The sequence below is a fragment of the Phalacrocorax aristotelis genome, chromosome 3 (genome assembly GCF_949628215.1).
Source record: "Phalacrocorax aristotelis chromosome 3, bGulAri2.1, whole genome shotgun sequence".
In the NCBI taxonomy this organism is placed as follows: domain Eukaryota; kingdom Metazoa; phylum Chordata; class Aves; order Suliformes; family Phalacrocoracidae; genus Phalacrocorax; species Phalacrocorax aristotelis.
The window spans coordinates 101,116,805-101,141,746 of record NC_134278.1 but is presented as its reverse complement, the minus strand read 5'-3'; the positions used below and the strand labels follow the sequence as shown (position 1 = coordinate 101,141,746).

At 42.9% G+C, this 24,942-nt stretch overlaps 1 protein-coding gene across 1 annotated transcript in view; it reads left to right on the top strand.

Annotated features, from left to right (window-relative positions):
• Positions 1-10,542: 10,542 nt before the first annotated feature.
• Positions 10,543-24,942, top strand: part of CNIH3 (cornichon family AMPA receptor auxiliary protein 3) — a 53,585-nt gene continuing 39,185 nt past the window's right edge. The window contains exon 1 of the mRNA XM_075088773.1: positions 10,543-10,841. Coding sequence (XP_074944874.1) covers positions 10,761-10,841 — 81 coding nt within the window. The 5' untranslated portion in view covers positions 10,543-10,760. The remainder of the gene's footprint in view (positions 10,842-24,942) is intronic.

Sequence of the window (24,942 nt, the reverse complement as noted above, 5' to 3'; positions counted from 1 at the left end):
AGCACAAAATGTAATTTCATATAAAATAAAGTGCTCCAAGACCTCCTAACATAAGGACATCCTGAACTCATTAAGCTACTGCATCTATTTTCTTGCCATCTATAGGAACATTGGACGTAATTCGATTTTGAGGGCCCCCTTTTGCTCACCAGATATAGTCCTTTGTTATTGTTTATCTAGTGAGTGATTTTTTTTGGTCTCTCCACAGAGGTCCTTACAAAGTAAAAAGCCATCCTTAAGTAAAAAGTCCCAAATTCACTCTCTTTGTGCTTTGACCTATGGTATTATTTGCAGAGTGATAGCTTCAAAAATCAGCATCTCAGTACCAGCTGTACAAAAGCAGCACCACCATCTATCCTTTTGTAATGACTCTGTATGAAGTTGGGATCAGACTGTATTGCAAAAAAAAGGTTTGCTTGTTTCTCTCATTCCTTCAGGAAACTGCAGTCATATTTCCCAATAAATATGCATGGTAGAGACAAAAACTTTCCATTTACAAACAACAAATTCAAAGCACAGAATATGCTTCAGTGATAACTGTAGCTGTCTTGACTTTGATCTGCTCAAGTAAAGCAAGGCCCCTTACAGCCTTTTGTAAAATCCATTTCTTCGATGGTTTTACAAACACACTGTCATGATCTGTTTGTGCGTATTGTGGAGTACAGCCTATAAAACCAGTTCATGTAAAAACTTGTGCTAGGAAGTACCACGTGTGACCCATCAGCAACTACATTTAAAAGAAATAGCTTCTGGTTAAAGAAAAGAGGAGAGAATACAAATCATATTTTAATCAATCTGGACATGAATTTACTTTCTGTTTCTTACTGACTTTCTACTTGGTCTGAAATCCATCTCCATGTTTCAGTGTTCTGAGTAATTTTTGCTGCTGTATTCCTGGGTTACAGGTGTGTGTAGCAGGGTGAGAACAGCAGTCCCTTATGGGAATGGCTTGGGAATACACGACCTGGAGGAAGCATGAGCATTTGTGAAATTCTGAAGATAACAGAATGAAAGATAAGGTGCTAAATCTGAGGCTGTGGCTGCTAAAATGACAAGCTGAATGCCAGAGAGCAAGGATTACTGCATTTGCTAATGGACTGCTACAGAACCTCTAGGCCTTTTATTTCTAATAATGGAGAAGAAACCCAGGTGTGGATGTCTTTTTTTTTTTTGGGGGGGGGGGGTGGAAGAAGTGTTAAAATAACAGTTTTCAAAGCGACAGGGTTTTTTTGATTTCTAAAGGTGGTTATACTCTGTATTTGTCTGGTTTGCCTATTCCAGATCCCTTCAGCTGATAATGCTGCATCCTCAGCTCCCATGCCGTCCCTCTGGCCTCTGTGATATGCATTATTTCAAAGGAGAACAGCTGGGTACTGGACTGTAATTTCTAATGCAGGTAGGATCAGATCCATCAGTTCATTTGAGGACCAAGACCTTATTAGTGGATGGGGAGCTAACAGACAGACTGATGTTCCTGCTGTGTTCACAGAGGCTTAAATTAGTGATAAAAGGGTCAGGCACATCCATATTATTTTCACCTTTCGCCTCAGGTGCTGTGGTTTGCAGCAGTCACCTTCAGAAATGACGAAGGAATGGCTCCCTGCTGTAAGGTCCTCATGCCACAGACAGCTGTAACGAGATGGAGGTAACAAAGAGTTTTTAGTGGTCACTGAGACAAATCTTAGAGTACTGAGTGGAGGGTAAATCCTTCTGCCACACTCCCTCACTTAAATATCTCAGGATACTTAAAGTATCCTCATGGTAGAATGTAAGATGTTCTAAATGCATCTTGATAGATTTTCCTTTCACTGTATATGAGAAACTTTTGTAATTAGTCAGCCACTAGCAATGAGTAGTGACTAGAAATATGGTGAATGGGCAATATGTTTAAAAATCAATATCAGGAAAGGCTGTGCAGTCTTGGAAGTGTTGGGCTGTGGAACTGTCAACAGAAGAATCAAATGCTTTGCCTGCGTGGTCGTTGAAGAGCTCCAAAAACACAGCTGGAATGTAAATGAAGATGACAGACAATGAAAGATGGGAGAATATTTACCTTGGAGCCTAGTCCTAAATGGAGATTTAATGGTTATTTCCACTTCTGTCTTTTGTGATACCTGCAGTATATTTTATAGATATGCATATATATATGTGTGTGTGTCGGTGTACGTATACATATAAGTGCTCAAGAAAGAAATGTTTTATTTTGGTTTTTGTGGAAGCATCAGTTTTTCTGTGTTGAATCTTAACATAGATAATATATAACCAGATATTAAGATAACTGTGGCAAAACAATAATAAAAAAAAATCCAAAGATGACTTCTGTACCTCACTTACAGCTCTTTTCAAAATGTGTGGTTATGAATAAACCATTTACTTTCGCAGGCATATGCTCTGCAGGATTTCAGATACAAAAGAATTAAAAGGTCAGAGAATTACAATGCATTTACTGCATCTCTGCATGACGGCAAAGCTCATTACTATTTGTCGTGTTCTGTCCTTCTTAATTAAAGCATCAAATCACATGTACAGTCTGGAGCAGGTTGATTATAAAAGGTTACATCCATCAGTTTATTCCTGATTTGATTTATTAATTACTGGCCTTGAATCTTGACCCAAATCAGCACTCTTTCCTCAGGACAAAAGTGTATACTATGTTAAAAAAAAAAACCATAATTTTAAACAAAAATATATTGTAAACACTTAAGAAGACAGCTTGTACGAAATTTGGCTTTGATGGAATTACGATCTCTTGTACCACAAAGTCTGACTTTTCACAGGCAATCACTGGCAAATTTCTAAATAGTTTTGTTACTGAACCCCCTTCCACCCATAAAAGGGTAGAAAAAACGCCGTGAACTGAAACTCAAAGTTTTGTAAGGCTATTTCAAATATATAGCTTTCATCCATGGTTTTCAAAATGTTTTTAAATGCACTTCTTGTAGTTCTGTGATATTTTCTCCTGAAAACTTTTTGCTTACAAACCTGCTGTATTGTAGCAGCTGATGTGCTCCAAAGAGGTGGAAGAACTTTTGATGGTAAATCTAAAACAGATCTCCTGCAGAAACAGCTAGCTTGCATCTCGAGACGCTGTGGGTGCTGTTAAAGGCAGGGGCTTCCCTTCCTTCCTTATTTAAAATATGTACTTCAGCAATTTGGATATCGTGTATGTATACATGAGAGCACTCTTCCCAATTTGTGCTATTTAAGAAAGGTTTGTCTTTATTTACTCTAACAGCACCATCCTTTTCATCTACTGGGAATCATAGAATCATTTAGGTTCAAAAAGACTTTTAAGGTCATGTTGTGGTTCAGCCCCAGTCGGCAACTAATCACCACGCAGCCGCTTGCTCACTCCCCCCACCCCTGTGGGTTGGGGGAGAGAATCGGAAGAGCAAAAGCAAAAAAAACCCACTTGTGGGTTGAGATAAGAACAGTTTAATAATTAAAATAATAATTACAATAATACTGATTATGATAATAACAATGATGATAATATAATAAAAAGGAAAAGGGGGAAAAAACAGAAACACAAACGATACAACCACTCACCACCTGCTGACTCGCGCTGCTGGTCCCCGAGCCATGATTGCTGCTTCCCTCCCCCAGCCAGCTTTCATACTAAGTCCAAAGCACAGCACTTCACTACAGTGAAGAAAATAAACTCTATCTAAGCTAAAACCAGGACAGTATCCACCCTTTATTCCATACCATTCACATCATGCTCAGGTCCCATACTATCCAATACAACTTCAATAACCCCTACCCACCTTCTCATCCTTTAATAGAACATACAGATTTCATTTATCATTCCCCTAGTCTATGCACCACCCCTGTAAAATGTCCATAAAATGTCCATTTCATTCCTTTAGTCCATGAGTTTTGGCTCCATCTATTGTATGAGTCTTTCAGGGCCGGAGAGATGGTGTGTGTGGTGTTGGATTGTTGCATGCTGAAGTCAGTCCTTGTTCCAATACTGCTGCACTTTGCTTGATTCAATTAAAAGTTCATTTTTTATTAATTTGGGAGATTCCCACCATGATACCATTGATATGGCATATAGCAACCATAACAGTGATGACATACAACATTATATAGCAATTATCAGCATACCATTCAGTTCATTGGCTGTTTTCACCCAAAATCAAATCCCCTTGAGGCACACACCGGACTCCTCCATCCTCCCTCATCACCCATTAAGTGCACTCAAGTCCTTGAGCAAAAGCAATCCCATGAATGGGTTTGCCTTTGCCTGAGGCAGGAATAACGCAGACTGTTTTCCCCAGCATATTTTTCACGTGCAATACAGGGACTTTATCCCCTTCCACAGCATGTAAGGGTTCTGACTGGGCAGGGTCAGCTCGATTGGCAGATCCCCTAGTATTGATAACCAAGTGGCTTTTGCTACATGTGTATCCCAGTGTTTAAATGTTCCACCTGCCACTGCTTCCAGTATAGTTTTTAATAGTCTATTGTATCTTTCGATTTTCCCAGAGGCTGGTGCGTGATAGGGGATGTGATACACCCACTCAACACCATGCTCTTTGGCCCAGCTGTCTACGAGGTTGTTTCAGAAATGAGTCCTGTTGTCTGACTCAGTTCTCTCTGGGGTGCCATGTCGCCACAGGACTTGTTTTTCGAGACCCAGGACAGTGTTCTGGGCAGTGGCGTGGGGGACAGGATATGATTCCAGCCAGCCAGTCGTTGTTTCTACCATTGTAAGCACACGGCGCTTGCCTTGGCGGGTTTGTGGGAGTGTGACATAGTCAATTTGCCAGGCCTGCCTATATTTATATTTCAGCCATCGTCCCCCATACCACAGAGGCTTTACCCACTTGGCTTGCTTGATTGCAGCGCATGTTTCACATTTGTGGATAGCCTGTGCAATAGCGTCCATGGTCAAGTCCACCCCTTGATCACAAGCCCACCTGTATGTTACATCTCTCCCTCGATGGCCTGAGGTGTCGTAGGCTCACTGAGCTAGAAATAATTCACCATTATGTTGCCAATCTAGATCTATCTAAGCCACTTCAACCTTAGCAGCCTGATCCACCTGCTGGTTGTTTTGATGTTCTTCAGTGGCCCAACTCTTGGGGATGTGAGCATTCACATGGTGTACCTTTACAACCAGGTTCTCCACCCGGGCACAATATCTTGCCACAATGTGGCGGCCCAGATGGGTTTGCCTCTGCGCTGCCAGTTGTTCTGCTTCCATTGCTGTAACCAGCTCCACAGGGCATTTGCCACCACCCAGGAGTCAGTATAGAGATGGAGCACTGGCCACTTTTCCCGTTCAGCAATGTCTAAGGCCAGCTGGATGGCCTTTACCTCAGCAAACTGGCTCGATCCACCTTCTCCTTCAGCAGTTTCTGCTACTTGTCGTGCAGGACTCCATACAGCAGCCTTCCATCTCCGGTGCTTTCCCACAAAGCGACAGGACCCACCAGTGAACAGGGCATATTGCTTCTCATCTTCTGGCAGTTTGTTATACAGTGGGGCTTCTTCAGCACGTGTCACCTCCTACTCTGGTGATCTTCCAAAGTCTTTGCCTTCTGGCTAGTCCATGATCACTTCCAAGATTCCTGGGCGACTGGCATTTCCTACTCGAGCCCGCTGGGTGATCAGTGCAACCCATTTACTCCACGTAGCATCGGCTGCATGATGTGTAGAGGGGACGTTTCCTTTTAACATCCAACCCAGCACCGGCAGTCGGGGTGCCAGGGGGAGCTGTGCTTCAGTACCAACCACTTCTGAAGCAGCTCGAACCCCTTCATATGCTGCCAATATCTCTTTTTCTTTTTTGGCTGTGGTGCAGAGCACATTCTTTACATCTTGTCCTGCCTGGACTGGCCCAAGAGCTACTGCATGAACTATTTCCTGATTAATTTGTTCAAAGGCCTGTTGTTGCTCAGGGCCCCATTTGAAATCATTCTTCTTCCGGGTCACTTGATATAGAGGGTTTATGATCAGACTATAATCTGGAATATGCATTCTCCAAAAACCCACAATGCCCAAAGAAGCTTGTGTTTCCTTTTTGCTAGTTGGTGGAGACATGGCTGTTATTCTGTTGATCACATCCATTGGGATCTGACGACGTCCATCTTGCCATTTTATTCCTAAGAACTGGATCTCTTGTGTGGGTCCCTTAACTTTACTTTGTTTTATGGCAAAACCGGCCTTCAGAAGGATTTGGACTATTTTCTCTCCTTTCTCAAAAACTTCTTCTGCTGTATTGCCCCACATGATGATGTAATCGATGTATTGTAGGTGCTTGGGAGCTCCACCTTGTTCCAATGCGTTATGGATCAGTCCATGGCAAATGGTAGGACTGTGTTTCCGCCCCTGGGGCTGTCAATTCCAGGTGTACTGGATGCCCCTCCAAGTAAAAGCAAACTGCGGCCTGCACTCTGCTACCAATGGGATGGAGAAAAACGCATTAGCAATATCAATTGTGGCATACCACTTGGCTGCCTTTGACTCCAGTTCGTATTGAAGTTCTAGCATGTCCGGCATGGCAGCACTCAGCGGTGGAGTGACTTCATTCAGGCCACGACAGTCTACTGTTAGTCTCCACTCTCCAATAGATTTCTGCACTGGCCGTATGGGACTGTTAAAGGGTAAGTGGGTCTTACTGATGACTCCTTGGCTCTCCAGTTGGTGAATGAGCTTATGGATGGGAATCAGGGAGTCTCGGTTGGTGCTGCACTGTTGTGGTGGCAATTGGCACCTGTTGTTCTTTGACCCTCAGCAACCCCACAACAGAAGGGTCCTTCGAGAGACTGGGCAAGGTAGACAGCTGTTTAATTTCCTCTGTCTCCAAGGCAGCTACACCAAAATCCCACCTGTACCCTTTCTGGGTCCTTGAAATACCCTCTCCTGAGATAGTCTATGCCAAAGATGCACAGAGCCTCTGGGCCAGTCATGATGGGGTGTTTTGCCACTCATTCCTGGTTAGGCTCACTTTGGCCTCCAATACAGTTAGTCTTGGGATCCCCCTGTCACTCCAGCAATACTGATGGGTTCTGCCCCTATATAGTTTGATGGCATTAAGGTGCACTGTGTGCCGGTGTCCACTAAAGCTTTATACTCCTGTGGGTCAGACGTGCCAGGCCATTGAATCCACACAGTCCAGTAAGCCTGTTTATCCCTTTCCTCCACCTGGCTGGAGGCAGGGCCCCTATATTCTTGATCATAGTATTCGTCACTCACTTCTTATAAGTATGAATCACAAGTGTCTCTGTTAAGATCAGAAATAAAACCAGCACTCCTACTCCTCTGTCTGGGGAATTGCTTACTGGAAACTGGGGCAGCAGCTTTCCTGGAGGAACCCCCTGAAAGACTGTTTTTCCTTGCAGCTCACGTACCCGTGCCTCTAGGGTCGAGGTAGGTTTTCCATCCCACTTCATGTCCTCTCTGTGGTCATGCAGGTAAAACCTTAGGATGCCCCATCACGTGTATCCTCTCCCTTGAGCAAAGGGGTGCTTACTCCTAATGGCTGAGATACTGGTTCATACAGATGGGGAGTAGGACCTATCTTTTTTGAATTGCTGGAACTCCCAGGACAGGTTCTCCACAGCCGAGACAAGGGAGAAAGAGAGATTTGCTTTGTAATCCCTGAGTCTATCAATAACCTCCGCCACTGTTGGTGCCTCATCATCTTCCCAGGACATCACTACCAATAAGTTTGCATACAAGGATGGTGCACTCTGTACAAATTTCCATCATATGGGTCATGTGCACTGGGCTTCATCTGATCTTTGGATGACTGTTGATCATCCAGGTCACTATAAATCACCTCAAGCACAGCTAGTTCCCTCAGGTACTGGATACCTTTCTCCATAGTCATCAATTTTCCCAGGCGATATACAATATCTTCTTTGAAGCGATACCCTTCTCTCACACCAGACAGGAGTCTCCTCCAGAGGCTGAGGGCTTGTGTCCCTTTTCCAATTGCTTTGTCAATACCCCCTTCCCTAGAAAGGGATCCCAGTTGTTTGGCTTCCTTCCCCTCTAATTCCAGACTGCTGGCCCTGTTATCCCAGCATTGGAACAGCCAGGTGACAATGTGCTCACCTGAATGACAGCCAAAATGTTTTCGCATATTCCGCAGCTCACTCAAGGACACGGATCTGGTAGTTTCCATTTCTTGTACGAGTTCTCCCTCTTCCTCCTTCTCTCCTTGTGATGGCCCTGCTTCTTCATCATCTCTTTCTAAATGAGTTGACTTTCTCTTCCAGGACTACTTCTTGTGTATAGGGGCAACTGCTACTGGCACGGGTTGATCCTCTGAATCAGCTGCAACGCTTGTCACCAGGGTTGGAGTAGCTGCAGTGTCTGTCGCGGGGGTTTGAGTGGCCGCAGTGTTTGTTGCTTTCCTTGTCCCTGTCTTTTTAGATCCAGAGGCCTTCTCTTCTCCTTGGGGGTACTGAATAGTGTTAAACAGGGCTCGATAGGCATGGGCCAGGCCCCAGCACATTGCAGTAATTTGTTTGTATCTTTCTGGGATTGCCAGGGTGACAATATACTTCCTCCAAATACTCTACTAATTTTTCAGGATTCTGCACTTGTTCAGGGGTTAAGTGCCACAACACTGGGGGTACCCACCATCTTAGGCATTTGCCCATACTATCCCACAAATTCCCTGCCACCCATAGCTATTGAGCCTTGGGGCAGATCTCTGGATGATATTCTTAAATTGCTTATTAACCTTAGACAGAACTGAAACCTTCTGCCAAAGCAATATCTACAGATGTGTCTTAACTACCCAAGGATGTTCAAGGTACTCCAAAGTTGTTGTAATGAAGGAGGAGGCATTATAGAAGATGGTAGCTAAGATGCCATTCTGTATTTCCTCCATAAAAAACCTCTCAGAGGAGGAGGTATAATTGCTAATTGTCTCCATGAGGTGGTACCCGAAGTACAGTAATGACTTCCATGCAAGACCCAAATAACCGATAACACTCAAGGCCAGTGTTTTAATAACAAATCTCCTAGGCAAAACATTTCTAATCACTGCAGAGCACAGCAGACTACAAAAACCAACAGCAATTTTTAACGTGTACTTAAAAATCAGCATGGTGTAGATTGGACAAACCAATATTGAGAACAGATGAATCTATGCTGTGACCAGCAACTGTTATTATCTCAAACCCTTTGTGCCCCACGTTGGGTGCCAAAAAGGACTGTCATGGTTCAGCCCCAGTCAGAAACTAAACACCACGAGCCACTTGCTCACTCCCCCCACTCCTGTGGGATGGGGGAGAGAATTGGAAGAGCAAAGGCACAAAAAAAGCTTTTTGGGTTGATATAAGAACAGTTTAACAATTAAAATAATAATTATAATAATGATTAGGATAATAATAACAATAATGATAATAAAAAGGAAAAGGGAAAAAAACCCCAGAAACACAAACGATACAACCGCTCACCACCTGCCAACTGACGCTGCCGGTCCCCGAGCTGTGATTGCTGCCAGCTCCTCCCAGTTAACATACGGGGCATGACATTACATGATCTGGAATATCCCTTTGGCCAGTTTGAATCTGCTCTCTCAGCTGTGCCCCCTCCCCTCCCGGCACACACTCATACTAAGTCCAAAGCACAGCACTATGCCAGCTGCAGTGAAGAAAATTAACTCTATCCCAGCTAAAACCACAACAGATCAAGTCCAACCCTTAACCTAGCACTGCCAAGCCCACCCCTAAACCATGTCCCTGAGCACCACACCTACATGTCTTTTAAATACCTCCAGGGATGGTGACTCAACCACATCCCTGGGCAGCCTGTTCTAATGCTTGACAACCCTTTTGGTGAAGAAACTCTTCCTATTATCTAATCTAAACCTCCCCTGGTGCAACCTAAGACCATTTCCTCTTGTCTTACTGCTTGTTACTTGGGAGACGATACCAACACTCACCTTGCTACAACCTCCTTTCAGGTAGTTGTGGACAGCGAAAAGGTCTCCCCTCAGCCTCCTTTTCTCCAGGCTAAACAACCCCAGTTCCCTCAGCCGCTCCTCATAAGACCTGCTCTCCAGACCCTTCACCAGCTTTGTTTCCCTTCTTTAGACACGCTCCAGCAAGGACGGACTGATCCTCCTTTGCTGAGCTACTCCATTTCAGTTAATTAGCTCCGAGGCTCGGTTTCTGTCCCCTCTGGCTCCATCAGAGGACGGCGGCTCCCGCGCTGGCCTCCCCAGGCCAGCTGATGCCCTGGCACCGCAGCGGCCGAGACGCCTGGACGTTGGGGCACCTCTCAGCCCTCCTCCTACCAGATTTACCCGATCCTAAAAGAAAATATTATAATAATAAAATAAAGAGCACTTCAAGTTTGGGCACGTCATTATCTTTCCAGGATTTGGCCTGAACCGACGGACTGCGCTACCCGAGCGGCGGCAGGAGCCCCTCGCTGAGGAGACCCGCCCCTCGGGGGCGCCCTGGCGGCGGGGGCCGCCCATCGCCGCGCCTCAGCGGGGAGGGGAGAGCGGCGGCGGAGGTGGAGGGGCCGGGCCGGGAGCCCCACGCTCTGCCGGCGCTGCGGGGGTTGGGACGGGCTCGGCGGAGCGAAGGGAGCGGTTGTGAGAGGCGCGGCGGCCGCCCGCCCGCCCGCCCGCGCTCCCTGGCCGTCCCGGCTCTCTCTGACACTCCCCTCCGCCGTGAGGGCGCCCGGTCACTTCGCCGCTCTCCCCGCTGGGATTCCGGGGCTCGCCGCTCTCCTGGACGTCCGCCAGGACCACCCGGGGGTCGCGGGGGGCTCTCCCCGCCATGGCCTTCACCTTCGCCGCCTTTTGCTACATGCTGTCGCTGGTCCTCTGCGCCGCCCTCATCTTCTTCGCCATCTGGCATGTGAGTACCTCTGCCCATCCGCCGCCCGCCAGGCCCGCTAAAACCGGCTCCAGCCCCGGGGGGAGGCGGGTGGGGGTCGTGCCGTGAGGCGAGCGGGGCGGCAGGGCTGGCTGAGGCGGGCAGCCGAGGCGAAGCTCTTGCCGCCGGCTTCCCGCGCTTCCCCCGCCTGCCCGCCCCGCACCGGCGGCTGTGCCAGGACAGACAGAGCCGCGAAACCTCTGCCTCGGTTATTTTATTTATTAAGTTTTTACAGGCCTAAGACATTCATTAGACAGTCACTGTCATTAGACAGTGCTTCTGTGGTAGCTTGTAATAACATACCTGAGCGTTCGCGCTTCTGTGGAGCGCTGGCAGCCTGAACGCTGCCCTAGCCTTGTGCGTGTGGAGACCGCCCGGCGCGGGCGGCTTTGGCCGAGTCCGGAGAGGCGCTCATGGCTCCAGCACTGACCGTGCTACCCCCTGGGATCTTCGAGGTGAGAACAGCAGTTTTCTGTTGCCCGAGAATAGAGCGTTGTGAGGGAGAACCACCACCATCACACCCCCCCACCCCCCCCCCCCACCTGATGAAGCGGTGGGGTTGTTTCCCTTCGGTAATTACTACGTGAACAACTTTTCGTAACTCTCGAATTTGGACGTGGAACTTCCTCGCCCTTGTAATGCACGAGCTGGACATTTGAGTCCACCGTCATGAATTTCACTCGGAAATGGTGGACTTGTTCCTTGTTGTGCACTGGGTGGCTGTGGCGGGCGTAAGCCTGTGACTGAGAAGGTGCTTATTTCCGCAGTGGTGAGATTTTCCTTATGCTTAATTTGCAGTTCTTTGAAACGGTTACGTGGGGTTGTTTGCGCTATGTGTGCGCTACGCAAATGACTCCGTGCTGTAAACATTCGGATGGAACAGGATAAGTTGAAAAGTAGAGCACGTCTCATGAATGCCTCTACAGATACCTGATGGAGTAAAATAAAAAAAAACCCTCTCCTTTGACTAACAAGCAAGGGAAATACAGAATTTATTTTTACTGAAATGAGAGTAAAGCTGCTAGCTTACTTGTAAGCGTGTAAGAAGTATGAAACAGATAACTGTGTTGTGAGAATTCTTTGAAATCGAGTTATTTTGAACTCTTCATGGTGCAGTTACAAGTTTTTTCTTATTAATGAAACCACAAAAGTGTGATGGTAATGCCAAATACTGTAGTGACGTCAAGTACTGCAAGGCTGAAAAGGGTCTCTAGCAGTCAACTACTGCACTCCTGTTCTCTGAAAAAAGGAGTAGTAAAATTTAAATCGTTACTCATGTTTTCTTCCCTCCTTGTCCCCAAAACAGAATTCTACAGCTTCTTCAAAGGGTTTAGAGTTAAAAGTCTATTCTACCCTGAATCTCTTGCAACAAATGAAACAGTTATTTCCTTCACTACTGTCACAATTTTAATGACTTTTTAAATATATTTGAAGTCTGTTATCATGTTTCACCAGTCATCTTTTTCCTGGACTGAAGCTGTTGTTGTCTGAAGACATTCGGTACTTCTAGCAAATGGGGCAAATTATTCTTCCGTAAATCATTGTAGGTACTGCAAATATACTCTTGGGGAACCATTTTCAACTTTCAGTCTGTAAACTCATGGAGAGCAACGCATTATTTGTAGAGGTCCATAAGAGGCAACTAAGAAAGGAAACCTTTTGTCAATAGGTTTATGTTTATGGTGCATCCTTCTTATATCTGTTGAAACATTTTTGAGGGATTGAAATGGAAAATAGCTGGAGGTGCTGTTCTGTTATAATAGAGCAAGAACTGGTACCATCTTTTCTTTTAAATAGATAATAATTTAGTTAAAATACATGGTTTGTGAAGGTCATAGAGTAACATATCTAACACCCTACCTGAATAAACTTTTAAGCATATCTTTTACCCACATACGTAAAATGCAAGGATTTTTATTATCCGTTCTACAAGAACTGTTATGATCTGGTTTCATATTTCTTCTAAAATGTAGTCTGTTGTGTAGCTTATGTATTGAGTCATAGGAGTTTCTTTTACCTTAAACATCTCATTGTGAAAATCTTCCCAAAAAACAAAACTCCTACTCCTTCTCTGTGACCTGTTCTTTTTCACTGTAATATACTTATAAGGGGCAGTAGGTATATTTTAAATAGGCTCCCATAAGGGCGGTGGAGAATTCTAATAATTATATTTTCCTGTTAAAATGCTTTTTAAGTGTGTTTGTGGTTTTTTTTTTTAAAACCCACATTTTTTTTTGGTAAGAATAAGTTGTTGATTAAGCGTCACATCACTGTGAAAGTAAAGTTCTAAGACTAAAAAGAATTAATATTTTGTAAATTATTTTAAAGGACAGGAAAAAACTGTAGCGTTCAGACTTCATATTGTTTAACCTGGAGCTCGAAGAGGTTTGGGCAGTTATCTGGAATGAATTAACAGTGGATCAAATAAAATCTCATTTTCTTCCTGCTGGGAAGTCAGATGAATTGAGATGAATTGTAATTTCCATTAATATTGGTGTAAAAGGTTCAGTAAAACCTATGAAACCAAAACAAAAGAAGAGGGTAAAATGAGGATTTTTATTTTTGGAAACTGCTTTTCTGATGCCTTTCCTCGGAGAAGTTAAAGGGTCTTATACATTCCTGTGCTCTGTACTCTTTGGGGGCAGATAGAGTGAAGCTGGTCAGAGTATTGTAATGAAATTGTAAATAAAATACAGAATGCTTCAGACATCTGGAATATGTCGTAAATTTTTTTCATACCTATGAGTGATCTTCTCATATAGGTAGCCAGTGGTGTCTGTCATGACAAAAAAAAAATCCCCAAAAACCAAATTAGATACTATCATAAACATTTGTTTATGCACAAGACTTATCATAATATATTATTGCTGGAATTTCACTCCAACATATAAAATGGAAGAAAAGGGCTGAAAAATTAAATTCTCTATGTATAACACAGTACCAATACCAGTCTTTGTTATGGGAATGTTTTAATCATTCAGATTGTTCAGTGACCACAATACCTCTATCTGTAATGACACAATATTGGAAACCTCATGTAGAAGTGGATGTTTTCATGGCGCTGTACTAGAGGATTTAGTAGAGGATGGTGCGCTTTCTGCTTGCTTTCTTCTAACCAGCCTCTGGAATTTAATAAAAACTTACATTCCCATTATAGAATTACATAAGCTGTTTCAAACAAGTCTTGGTGTTCAGAGTAAACTTTATGTAACACTATGAAACAGTCCTTTCAAAATTCAGGAGAGCTTTTCCATCTGAGGCCCAAAACCTTTCCCTGAGTTTGAATTCTCTTAACTATACAGTTTGGTAAAGTTGGTTATATTTGAAGTCATATTAGCTGAATGTAAATCAGCTAAATGAGACTGTCTTCAAATGAAGTTAGTGAGCATTAAAATGTTGAGCAAACTTTGGTGAGTTAATATCTTGGGGGGGGTGGGGAGGTGGGTGTGTCATAATACATGGAGATACCTCAGTACAATTGACTTGAGTATATACTGCATGTGACTTGTTGCAGAAATGCAATGACAATAGTGTCCTGTTTGCTTTATGACCTGAGGTATCGTTTAAATGTATTTTGGCCAAGGTGTCTTCTCATCTGGAATAATGCAGCTGAGAGTGTTTTGGGGGGATTGTGTGATACAACTAACAGCAGAATTTGATCTACTAACTAGATAATTTTACATCCTCATCTGATCATGTTGTAAACTGAACAACAGAGTATATGGCCTTCTTACTAAACATCACAGGCACTTTGTTTTGCTGTCCTCAGCTCTTGTTCATCTTTATGAACAGCTTTTTACTAATAATTTTTATTCCATTCCTAAACTATCCCGAACTAAGATTTAGCTTCCTGTTAATGTTTAACTGATCTATGTCAAGTCTGTTTGAACTACCAATATGATTTGACATAACATATTCATTTCTAGTGGAGCTCCACTGAATTATGTCTGAAGCTGACTGAAGTTGGCCATGCTCTCTGGCATGAAAAAAGTTGTGTGCACTGAAATTGGTGACAGTTACCTGAACCAAGCATAAGAAGGATAAATAGCAGAGCATGGAAATATTTTTGTTTTACACGTTCTTCTCTCCCCTTCCCTCCCCGCCCCCCCCACGCTTATTTTTCTTTTGAAGCATGAGGATAGTATTTATCCTGATAAACTACCTTAATATGACTTTGGCTTGACTTAACAGTTAAAAGTTCACAGGTATACTGAAAAACAGTGGGAGGCAGTGATTGAACAGAGTAATATGGGCTAAGATTGACTTTTAAATTAAAGCATCCTTCTTTGCAAACATCAGGAAGAGAAGCCCTTGGAATCTATATTCAGCGCTGTTTCTGCTCTTGGCTTTGTGTATTATGTTTAGCAGACAGCTTGAATTATCTTTGCTTTGTTTTCTCATTTACTAAGTGTGGATAATAGAACTGAACTCCAAGTATTGCATGTCATTTTAACACATATATCCCTAAAATGCCTTTGCTTTCTGACAGAAGTTGCTATGTACAAACAAGATGTTGCCACTTCTGTTATTTGTCACTGTATTGTCCTGGTGATGTGGACCATATTTTATTAGTACTCAAGTTGTGGTAGCTTAGGTAAAAAATTCAAAAGCTCTCCAATAGTTATGTGTGTGGAATTTGGTGAGTATTTGGTATCTGACTCACTTGGTCTTCCTTATAAAATTCCTGGCCTAATTTTTGATAAACTGTACAACCTTGATTTTAAAGGTAAATTAAAAAGTACACAAGAATAATTTAAAGCTTGGGTTGATAGCAAATTCAGTTGAGCAAAGCACTTCAGTCACATACCAGGTCCTAGTTTATCAATGTTCTCTGTGTATCAATGTCTTACTGTTTCTGTAACTTTGGTTTGGAGGATAGCAGTCTTACCTGAAACCAGTAAAGAGATCCATAAGCTCACTTGAGCAAGTGCTTCTCTTCAGTAAAGGCTGCCAGTCATCTCGGTTTAACTTCTTTACAATGCTTTGGAGCCCGTCTTGAAAACAAAATAATTTCCTTACAGGCTTGTGGTCAAGCTTGAATTTTCTTTCAGATGCTGAAGTTCAGTGTTGTCCTTTAATGAGTCATTAATTCAGCTGTCTGAGAATATTTGATAATTATGTGATTAAAAATAAAATCAGATTAAGGTTTGATGAACAGGAACACAAACACTGTTGCTGTATGTTATACATATTTCTTGAAGATTTTTTTTCTTCTCTAAGTGGCTAAGCACATTGTCCCTGAAGGTTTCATAGTCATGACAGTTTAAGGAATGAGTCTGATATTTCCACTCTTTTTAAAGGCAGAGGACAACCAGATTGGTCTGGCTATAACATAGCTTGACAGTTCTCTTACAACTTTTCTTTCAGAAGTTTGTCACATTAATGCTGACAGACAGATATTAGGCCAGGCAGCACAAGCTGTGGAGCAAACTCTATTTCGTATATTGCAAAATAAGTATATTACAGTTTAGTTACCTTGTCATGCTTAAATGATAATTAAAAAATCATAGAAGTCTTTGGGCTCTACCACGGACTTAAATACTGTGGAAAGATTAAACTGGATCTCTGTGTATGCTTGAACTGTCATGATGAGATTTATTTGGAGAAGGGTTTTAAATTGTGAGTGGTTGCCACTGGCTGTAATTCCAGATGCTTCACAAGTCACAGTGACTCCATTATCTGTGTAAAACAAATTATTCTGTCGAGTCTTGAGCCTCCCACAAAAATATGCAGAGAACTATTTAAATGTTATTTGGCTGTCACGTATGTGATTTTTTTTGGTCTTAAGATTAGCTGGAAAATCTACTTACTAACAGGATTTTATATCCAAATTGGTAAATAATGTATTTCTAGTGCCTTTTTTTTTTTAAACTGCTATGCCTGTTAACAAGCAAGGCAATACAGCTGTCATACTTTATTAGACCCTGAGTACAACTCTTAGATTGAGTCTGAGGCATGAGGTTATAGCTCTCATTACATATATTTGCTTATTCAGCCACCACATACTACATTAAATCACAAGTAAAACATTGAATTCAACCCTCAGATCCCTGGTTTAGTTGATTCCCCCCACCCCAACATAAATATCCTTTTATCAAAATATTTTTCAGAAAGAGGAAGAAGCTCAGCAGAGAATAAGAATCTTCTCCTTACAGAGACTAGACCTCTCTTCGCCCTGTTCTTCTTCCTCAGTGCCTCTAACAATCAGTTGATTTATAACCACTGTTGCTACTGACAGATGGAGGTGACTCTACCAGGCAATGAAACTAGGTCTCACTTAAGTCATAAGCTGGGGATACTGAGAGACTTATTCTTCTGGAGGTCGGTGGTTTGGAAAACACTTCCACTTTTTGTGGAAAAAAAGCTGTGAAACAGCTAAGAATTGTTGTTATTTCCACTCTGCAAAGGAATAGTCGCTTAAAGTCACAGGACAGAGTCCCCTCATGAGGTGTAGAAGAATGTCAAATACTGCTTGATTTACTAGATCAACTTGTTCGGGTGTTTCACTGTTGGAAATTCCCATCAAAATATTTCAATTTGTGACCACAGTGCTGCGCAGAGAGCAAGATGCAATTTTATTGACAGAATAAACATAGGTTCCTGTGTTCCTTGGCAATAATTGCACCTTCAGAAATACCCAGTTCCTGTTAAAAGAAATAATGAAAGGTTCATAGAACAATATAGATTGGAAGGGACCTAGGAAATCATCTAGTCAAATCTCCTCTTCAAGGTGGGCCTAATTTCAGTGTTAGGCCAGGCTGCTCAGGGCCTTGTCCAGTTGACTTGTGAATTATTCCATGGGTGGAGAGTCCACAGCCTCTTCAGGAACCTGTTCCAGTACTTGACAACTCCCACTGTGAATATTTCTTTCACACAGCTGAAATTTCTCTGGGTGCAACTTCTGACTTTTGTCTCTTGTCCTCTTGGTGCATGCCACTGAGAAGAGCTTTGTGTTGACTTCTGTCTAACCCACCCCAGGAAACTGAACAGTGATCAGATCCTGCCCTAGCTAAACACACTTCCCTCAGTCTTTCCTTGTGTGTCATGTGCTCCAAACGTCTTTTGTGCACCAGAATGGCCAGGGCCAGGTCCTTTTCTGCCGGGTTGCTCCCAGGCTGTAATCATGGAATCATAGAATGTCCTGAGTTGGAAGGGACCCACAAGTATCATCAGGCCCAACTCCTGTCCCTGCACAGGACAACCCCAAATCACACCATGTCTCTGAGGGCATTGTCCAAGGGTTTCTTAAATATCACCAGGCTTGGCACCATGACTACCTCCCTGGGGAGCCTGTTCCAGTGCTCCACCACCCTCTAGGTGAAGAACCTTTTCCTTATATCCAACCTAAACCTCCCCTGGAGCATCCTCCTGCCGTTCCTGTGAGTCACCAAAGAGATCAGCCCCTGTCCCTCCTCCTCCCCTTATGGGGAAGCTGTAGACCGCGATGAGGTCTCCCCTCAGTCTCTTCTCCAGGCTGAATAAACCAAGTGACATTAGTGCTACTCATATGGCTTCCCCTCTAAACCCTTCACCAACTTTGTGGCCCTCCTCTGGACACTCTCTAGTAGCTTTGTATCTTTAATGTACTGTGGCGCACAAAACTGCACACAGTGCTTGAGGTGAGGCTGCACCAGTGCAGAGTAGAGCAGTACAGTCACCACCCTCAACCAGCTGCAATGCACTGCTTGATGTACCCCAGGACACAGTTGGCCCTCTTGGCTGTCAGAGCACACTGTTGGCTCATGTTCAACTTTCCATCGACCAGAAACCCCAGGTCCCTCTCTGTAGAGCTGCTCTCCTGCCTCTTGTTCCCCAGTCTGTATGTACACCCAGGGTTGCTGTGCCCCAGGTGCAAAATCTGTGACTTGCCCTTGTTAAACTTCATATGGCTGGTGATTTCCCAGCTCTCCAGATCTCTCTGCAGGGCCTCTCTGCCCTTGAGAGTGTCAGCAGCTCCTCCCAATTTTGTGTCGTCAACAGACTTACTTAGTATTCTTTCAAGTCCTGCATCACCTAATTTACGAAGAGATTAAAGAGTACCCAAGATAGATCCCTGTGGAACCCAGCTGCTGAATGGCTGCCAGCCTGATGTAACTCTGTTTACTATGACCCCTTGAGCCCGACCCATCAGCCAATTGCTCACCCACTGCATTATGTGTTGACCCAGCTGTATGCTGGACATCTTGTCCAGGAGGATACCATAGTGTTGTATGTGTCTATAGTCTGTGCCAGGTGCAGCACTTTGTCCTTGTCTTGCTTGACCATCATGAAGCTCTTGCTGGCTGATTCCACCAGCTTGTCAGGGCGGCCCTTAGTGGCAGTTGTGCCCTACAGTATGTCAGCTGATCTCCCCAGTGTAGTGTCATCTGTAAACTTGCCCCACATATCTCATCTTCCAAGTAATTGATGAAAATGTCAAACAAGACTTGCTCTGGTATTGATACCTGAGGAACTCCTAACTGGCTATCAGTCAGACTTCAAACCAGTGACTGCTACCCTTTCAGTCTGATGGTATAGCCAGTTTTTCACCTTGTAGTCTGTCTATCCTGTCACCCCAGTTTAAGTACAAAACTTTTCTGTTGGGACACAGCATCTTCCTCTTGCTTAGTGTTTCATAGTGTGCTCAGGAAAATTCAGAGGAACATCAATGGACCTTGTGAAGTCAGGACAAGTGTCTTTATATTTTTCTCCACTTACCATTGAAAAATTATTCCTATATAAAGAAAGGGTTTATTTTAGGAATGTCCTTGTGAAAAGTTACGTTAGAAGGCACTGAAGAGTCAGAAAACATTTACAGTCGAAGTAGGTTTTCTCAGCAAGATACTGCAGGAGTGCTGAACTTGCAGCTCCAGTTTTGATAATGTGAGCACATGAAGCAGAATATAAAGGAGATGAAGAAATTGAGTTGTCCCATAGCACACTGCTTGCAACTCCTCACCAATGCAATAGGTCATGAAAAACCTTACCTTTGGGTTAGTTTTGTGACCTTTAGTATTTCTATGCTTTTGCAGGTCATGCCATATTCTAACTATCAGAGATAGGTTTTTGTTTGGTGGTTTTTTTTAATACAGCTGGAATTCTAAGCTAAGCACATCACTGGAGGAACTGAAGTTTAAAAAAATTAAGGAGATGTACAGTAAAATTGTGACAATTATTAAGTTACAGTCCTTGTAATTATCTGATAACAGATACTGTGCAAGTGCCAGGCATTGTTGATACAAGCACCATTTTTTTGAGTAGAATGACATTTGATTTTTGAATGCATTTAAATGCCAGCCATCTTCGTGCTTTGAGTCATTGTTTCAGGTGTTTGATTGTTTAGTCAATCTTCTGTTGCCTTGTTATTTTATCGCATTATGAGTTCTGGCTAAATAGTTCACCTTGTGTCACCATCTAAGTATAAACTGCCTTGCACATTCACAGAATGGGCATTCATAAGCAAGCATAATGAAGGCTCCACTGAGATCATTTTGACTGTGTGCTTCAGAGTTGTTCTTCCCTCAGTATTATATAAACACTATTAGCAGATCCTTTAGGAAATTGATTTGCTGATTATTTGAAGTAGCAGGTCTGTTTGGAGCAATACTGAAATGTATCCTTAGCCTTAATCATGCTCCTGTAATTAAGGTAATGAGTTTCATAAGAACACAGGTGAACGGATGAGGATGCTTTTTGGGCTGCTGCTATTTTACTCTCAAGAGATCATTTCGCTGGCTACCGTATCCCTTCCCCTTGCCCTATTTCTGCAACCACAGCTGCACTGCTGCTGTATTGCTTCTCCTTGTCTCACCTCTGCCAACACAGCTGTGTGGCTGATGGCTGTTATGTGTACATGTGTATGTCTTGGTCTTGGAGTTATTTCTTCCAAGTTCTGCCTGGCTTCTTTTTGGGAAAGAAAGGAAACTTGGGAAGAGCTTGAATCTGGTCATCCCTGCCTGATGCCACCTGTGTTAGAAGAGCCTGTCTTCCCCCTGCTGTGCCACTGGGAGGCAGGAAGCACAGATCTGGCAGCATGTCTGATGCCTGCTGCCCCGCAACGGGCTCCTTTTAGGCAGCATTGGTAGGACCCCACTCTTAAGTGGGGAATAAAAATGGTGTGGGAAGAGGGGGAAGTGGGACAGTGGGAAGGAGTTGTCCAGGGAGAAAGATGTAAAGGAAGGGGCAAATGAGAGGAAGAAATTATAGGTGTGAGGAAGGGTCTAACAAGAAGGAGGATTGAGAACACAGAATTCTTGTTTGGGAGACAATTATTTGAGAAGAAAAGGCTGCCTGAATCTAGAAGACATGGTTGATTTAGGTGGTGGACATTTTTGGACAGCATGTGTAATGAATCTTCTGTGTGGGTATGGTATAACATGTTACATGCTTGAACAGATTTTTTAGTGACAGAACCCAAATACCCTTATGTGTTTTCTGAGTTTTGGTGAATGTGCATAAATCACTGCTGGTAGGAATGGAGAACATGAAAGAGGAAAAGTAGCAGCAGCAGCAATGTGAAACCTGTGAGAAAATGGAAGAGAACTCAGTGTAAGGAGCGTGTGGGGGAAAGGAAGGTAATACTTCTCCCAAGCATATATCAGTGAAACAGAAATTAAAAATGTCAAAATAATAACTTGTAACAATATGTAGGAGTCTTTGAAAACTCAGGAATAGAATAAATTGTAGTGTGGTGATAAGATGAAACTTGCTTAGAGACAGCACTAGCCAGCTGGCCAGTCTCTCATCAATGACTTTTATCTTACCCATATTAAAAAATCTCTTTTGATCTCATTCTCTTACCTCCTTCTTTGGAGCAAATATTTTTTTCTAGTTATATCTATTCTGGTATATTTTCCCATCTGTTTACTACCCTTTTCCTGAAATTATTTTGCAGAAGCATCCTGTTTATTCCTATCTTTGGTATTATCAGCTTTGTGCTGTTAACTAGTAGAAAAAGTGCTTCAGTTCTTTCTGAGAATAATTTATGAAGATGGAGCTTTGTGGCTTTAATGTGCCTCTGTCTTTCTCCTTGCATATCCCCCATACCGTAGGATTGATGAGAAGAAAAAGGCAAGTAGAAACATTGCATGGGAGCACATTGCATTTAAGGTGGGTAAATTAGACATTTTTTGTTACTTTGAGGGAAAACAGGGACAGAAGACCACACCCTCTCACATCTATAGGTAGCCAGTTATATTGCCTTCAGCCAGAATTAACCTGCTATCAGTCCAATGTGACCAGGCTACCACCCTTTGTCCTGCCTTCCTCATCTGGCCAGTATTAGGTCTTTCACCAACTCAAGTCTACCCTGTCCCCAGTTTGGGCATGGATAGAAAATAATGCGTTTTTCTTCTCGTGCTGGTTGGTTGAGAGGTCTGCAAACCAGCTCATCTGCACTAGCCATTACCTGAATCAGAGGCATAAATCTGAGGTCAACACCTCAGCTGTAGGGCTTAGATCCAAACTCCCATAATTTGCCCTTGGCCCATTGAGGAGTTTAAGAATGGGGGTAAGCTTTGGCCTAACTTTATACATCTGCTTGTTCAATTTATCTGCAGATATGGTCTCTGTTGGCATCCTTGCCAGGACAGAAGATAAAGCTGGCGCAAGTTTGACCTTTGCTAGGATGCCCTTGCTTAGCTTGCTGAATGCGTGGCCATGGCTGGGAATCCACACTGTAACAGATTGTTTGCTTTTCAAGACCATCCTGACTATTAGATCAAGTTAGTGCCTAACAAGTGATGGCATTCCTGATACGACATGCCGCTTTGTTGTCACTGGTGCTCTGTGAGTAACTGACTTCGGGGTTTTGGTGCTGAACCAAAGAAATCAGAAGCAGTTAGATACTGAAATGTTTAAAAGGTTTTGGTCTTGTTTTCTAAATGGGAAAACCTATTTGAGAAAGAATCAACATAAAATATTCCATTGCATGTAGGAGGAGGACACCATAGGCAGGGCAGAATATTGGCGGCATGCTTGTGTTGAAAGTACCAGTAGTGTGGGAAATTTATTCTCCGTTCCCTTTGCTGCAGAGGTCCAACCTGTATCTCCTATAGCCTACAAAGGTGCGTGGATTTTGGGCTGTTTGGTGTAGTGCGAAACATTGTCAAATGCTCTGTAAGTTTTTATTGGTAGAAGGAGAAGAGCATACATAAAACCACTCAGGAGTGCCAACCTTAGATCTGCTGCCTTTGATTCAGACCCTGACATTAGCTTCACCACTAACCTGCAGAGTCTCCAGAGACAGTTATCCTTCTAGAGGGAATGGTCTCAAATTGTAGAAAGTTCTTATATAGAAAAATAAGGCTAGATCTCTTGCCTCTCTAATCCCTTCCGTGAAATGTATATTTATGCACTGTAGCGTGGTACCAGCAGTGGAAATGATGCTGTTATCCGTGTTTCAAAAAAAATGAGTAGCCTGATGGTTCAGGTTCTCTTGTGAGAGATAGAAGACGTCATTTTTAAGGCAACCGAGGCAGAAGAATTGTTTCTACCACACTGAATGTAATTAAACTTAAGTAATGCGTCTCCATGTACATGAAAGTTTTCTCTGTTCAGAACAATGTGGTGCGTTCACCAGTTTCGTTGCTAATTGAAAATGTGGGGGTTTTCTTAGTATTAGTAGCAACTGTTTGTGTCCCTTTAAAAAAAAGTGAAGGGGTGTATTTGATTTGCAGAATACTGCTACTTTCTGAACTGCTTCCCTGTACTGAATGCACTAATGTAAGGTTTTAAAAAAAGAAATTATGACAACAAAATGATGAAGTCCTTTGGGGCAGGAGGGAAGCATGGTGATCTGGACTTACCTTAAAAATTCCTCCTCTGCTTGAGGTCTGCTTTGAAATGTGTTGTAGCTGCAGGGAGCAAAACTATTAGCCTGTTTAGAAACAGGCTCTGTACAGCTACATCATCCCTCCTGCACAGCTTGCTTGCTCAGCTTCCTTCTCATAATGAACTGCAGTGTATATGTGCATAGCTGATTTTTGCCTGGCTGGATTTCAGCTGGTCTAGACTGGAAGGCAGTGAGTGGGTGTAGAGTTGTGCTACAAGCTCAGGTAGTCTATGAACTCTGTATTTGGGGAATAGGTGGGACTTCGTCTTGAAGGAGACAGTTGACATCTCTCAGTTTCAGCATAACTGGGGAACATATTTCAGTGTCTGTGGTGAACAAGTGAAATCTGTGTCCAGAATCCTGTTGTCAGCCAGTAAAACTGTTTCTCCTTGCAGTTGGATGAAATTATTTTGAAATGCCCCTTTCATAGCAGTTGTAGAAATCTGTCAATAGATGCTTGTCAAATCAGCCTTCTGGGAACACTGCGTTCACAACAGAATTTTGCAGCTGCTGAGGGTTTTTTAGTGGTTTTGTCAAAACTAATAGCAACAAGTGAATTCTTTACATTCAGAAATCAAGTTGCTTTTTCAAATTGTTGTCTGCAATGATGCAATAATAACAACCAGTAACTCGTGGAGGTAGCAACTTTCCATTCAAATCACTCAAAGCTCTGTACAGTATGGTTGTGTTCCTGAAGAGACATTTCTGTCTTTTTCACAAAGTGGATGGAGTTTTTAATTCTTGTGATAATAGGGAGACTGTTTCAGGCAACTGCCAAATAATTATTCTTAGTGTTTTTTCCTGCACCTCTCTGCAGACTTGAAAGTGTGGTTTGGTGTAGCTGAAGCAATAACACAGCTTTTGTCCATCTCTATGGTTTTTGTTTTTTTGATAATTTGTATAGTTTTTATTTATGCAGGGGAATACAGTGATGTAATTATACGGACTAGTGTGTTTGTGCATGTGTGCTCCTAGCAAGGGAGTCTACCTCTATGGATTTTCATCAATATTTAATTAGAGTGGTACAATTATACCTCTATATTTCCACAGGTAGGTAGGAAAACCTTTTGAATCATGTTTGCAGAATGGAGATTATGTGTTTTTAATTTTGCATATTAGAGTTTCTATTGGAAAAGACTTAGGATCTGGCTTAAATACTTGAGAAACTACAGTAAGATTTTCATGACTGTTAAGTTAGCTTAAGCTTCCAGTTAGAGCCTGAAAAGGTTAAATTGTGTTGGCCTAAATGTAATATCCTTTTACAGACAAAAG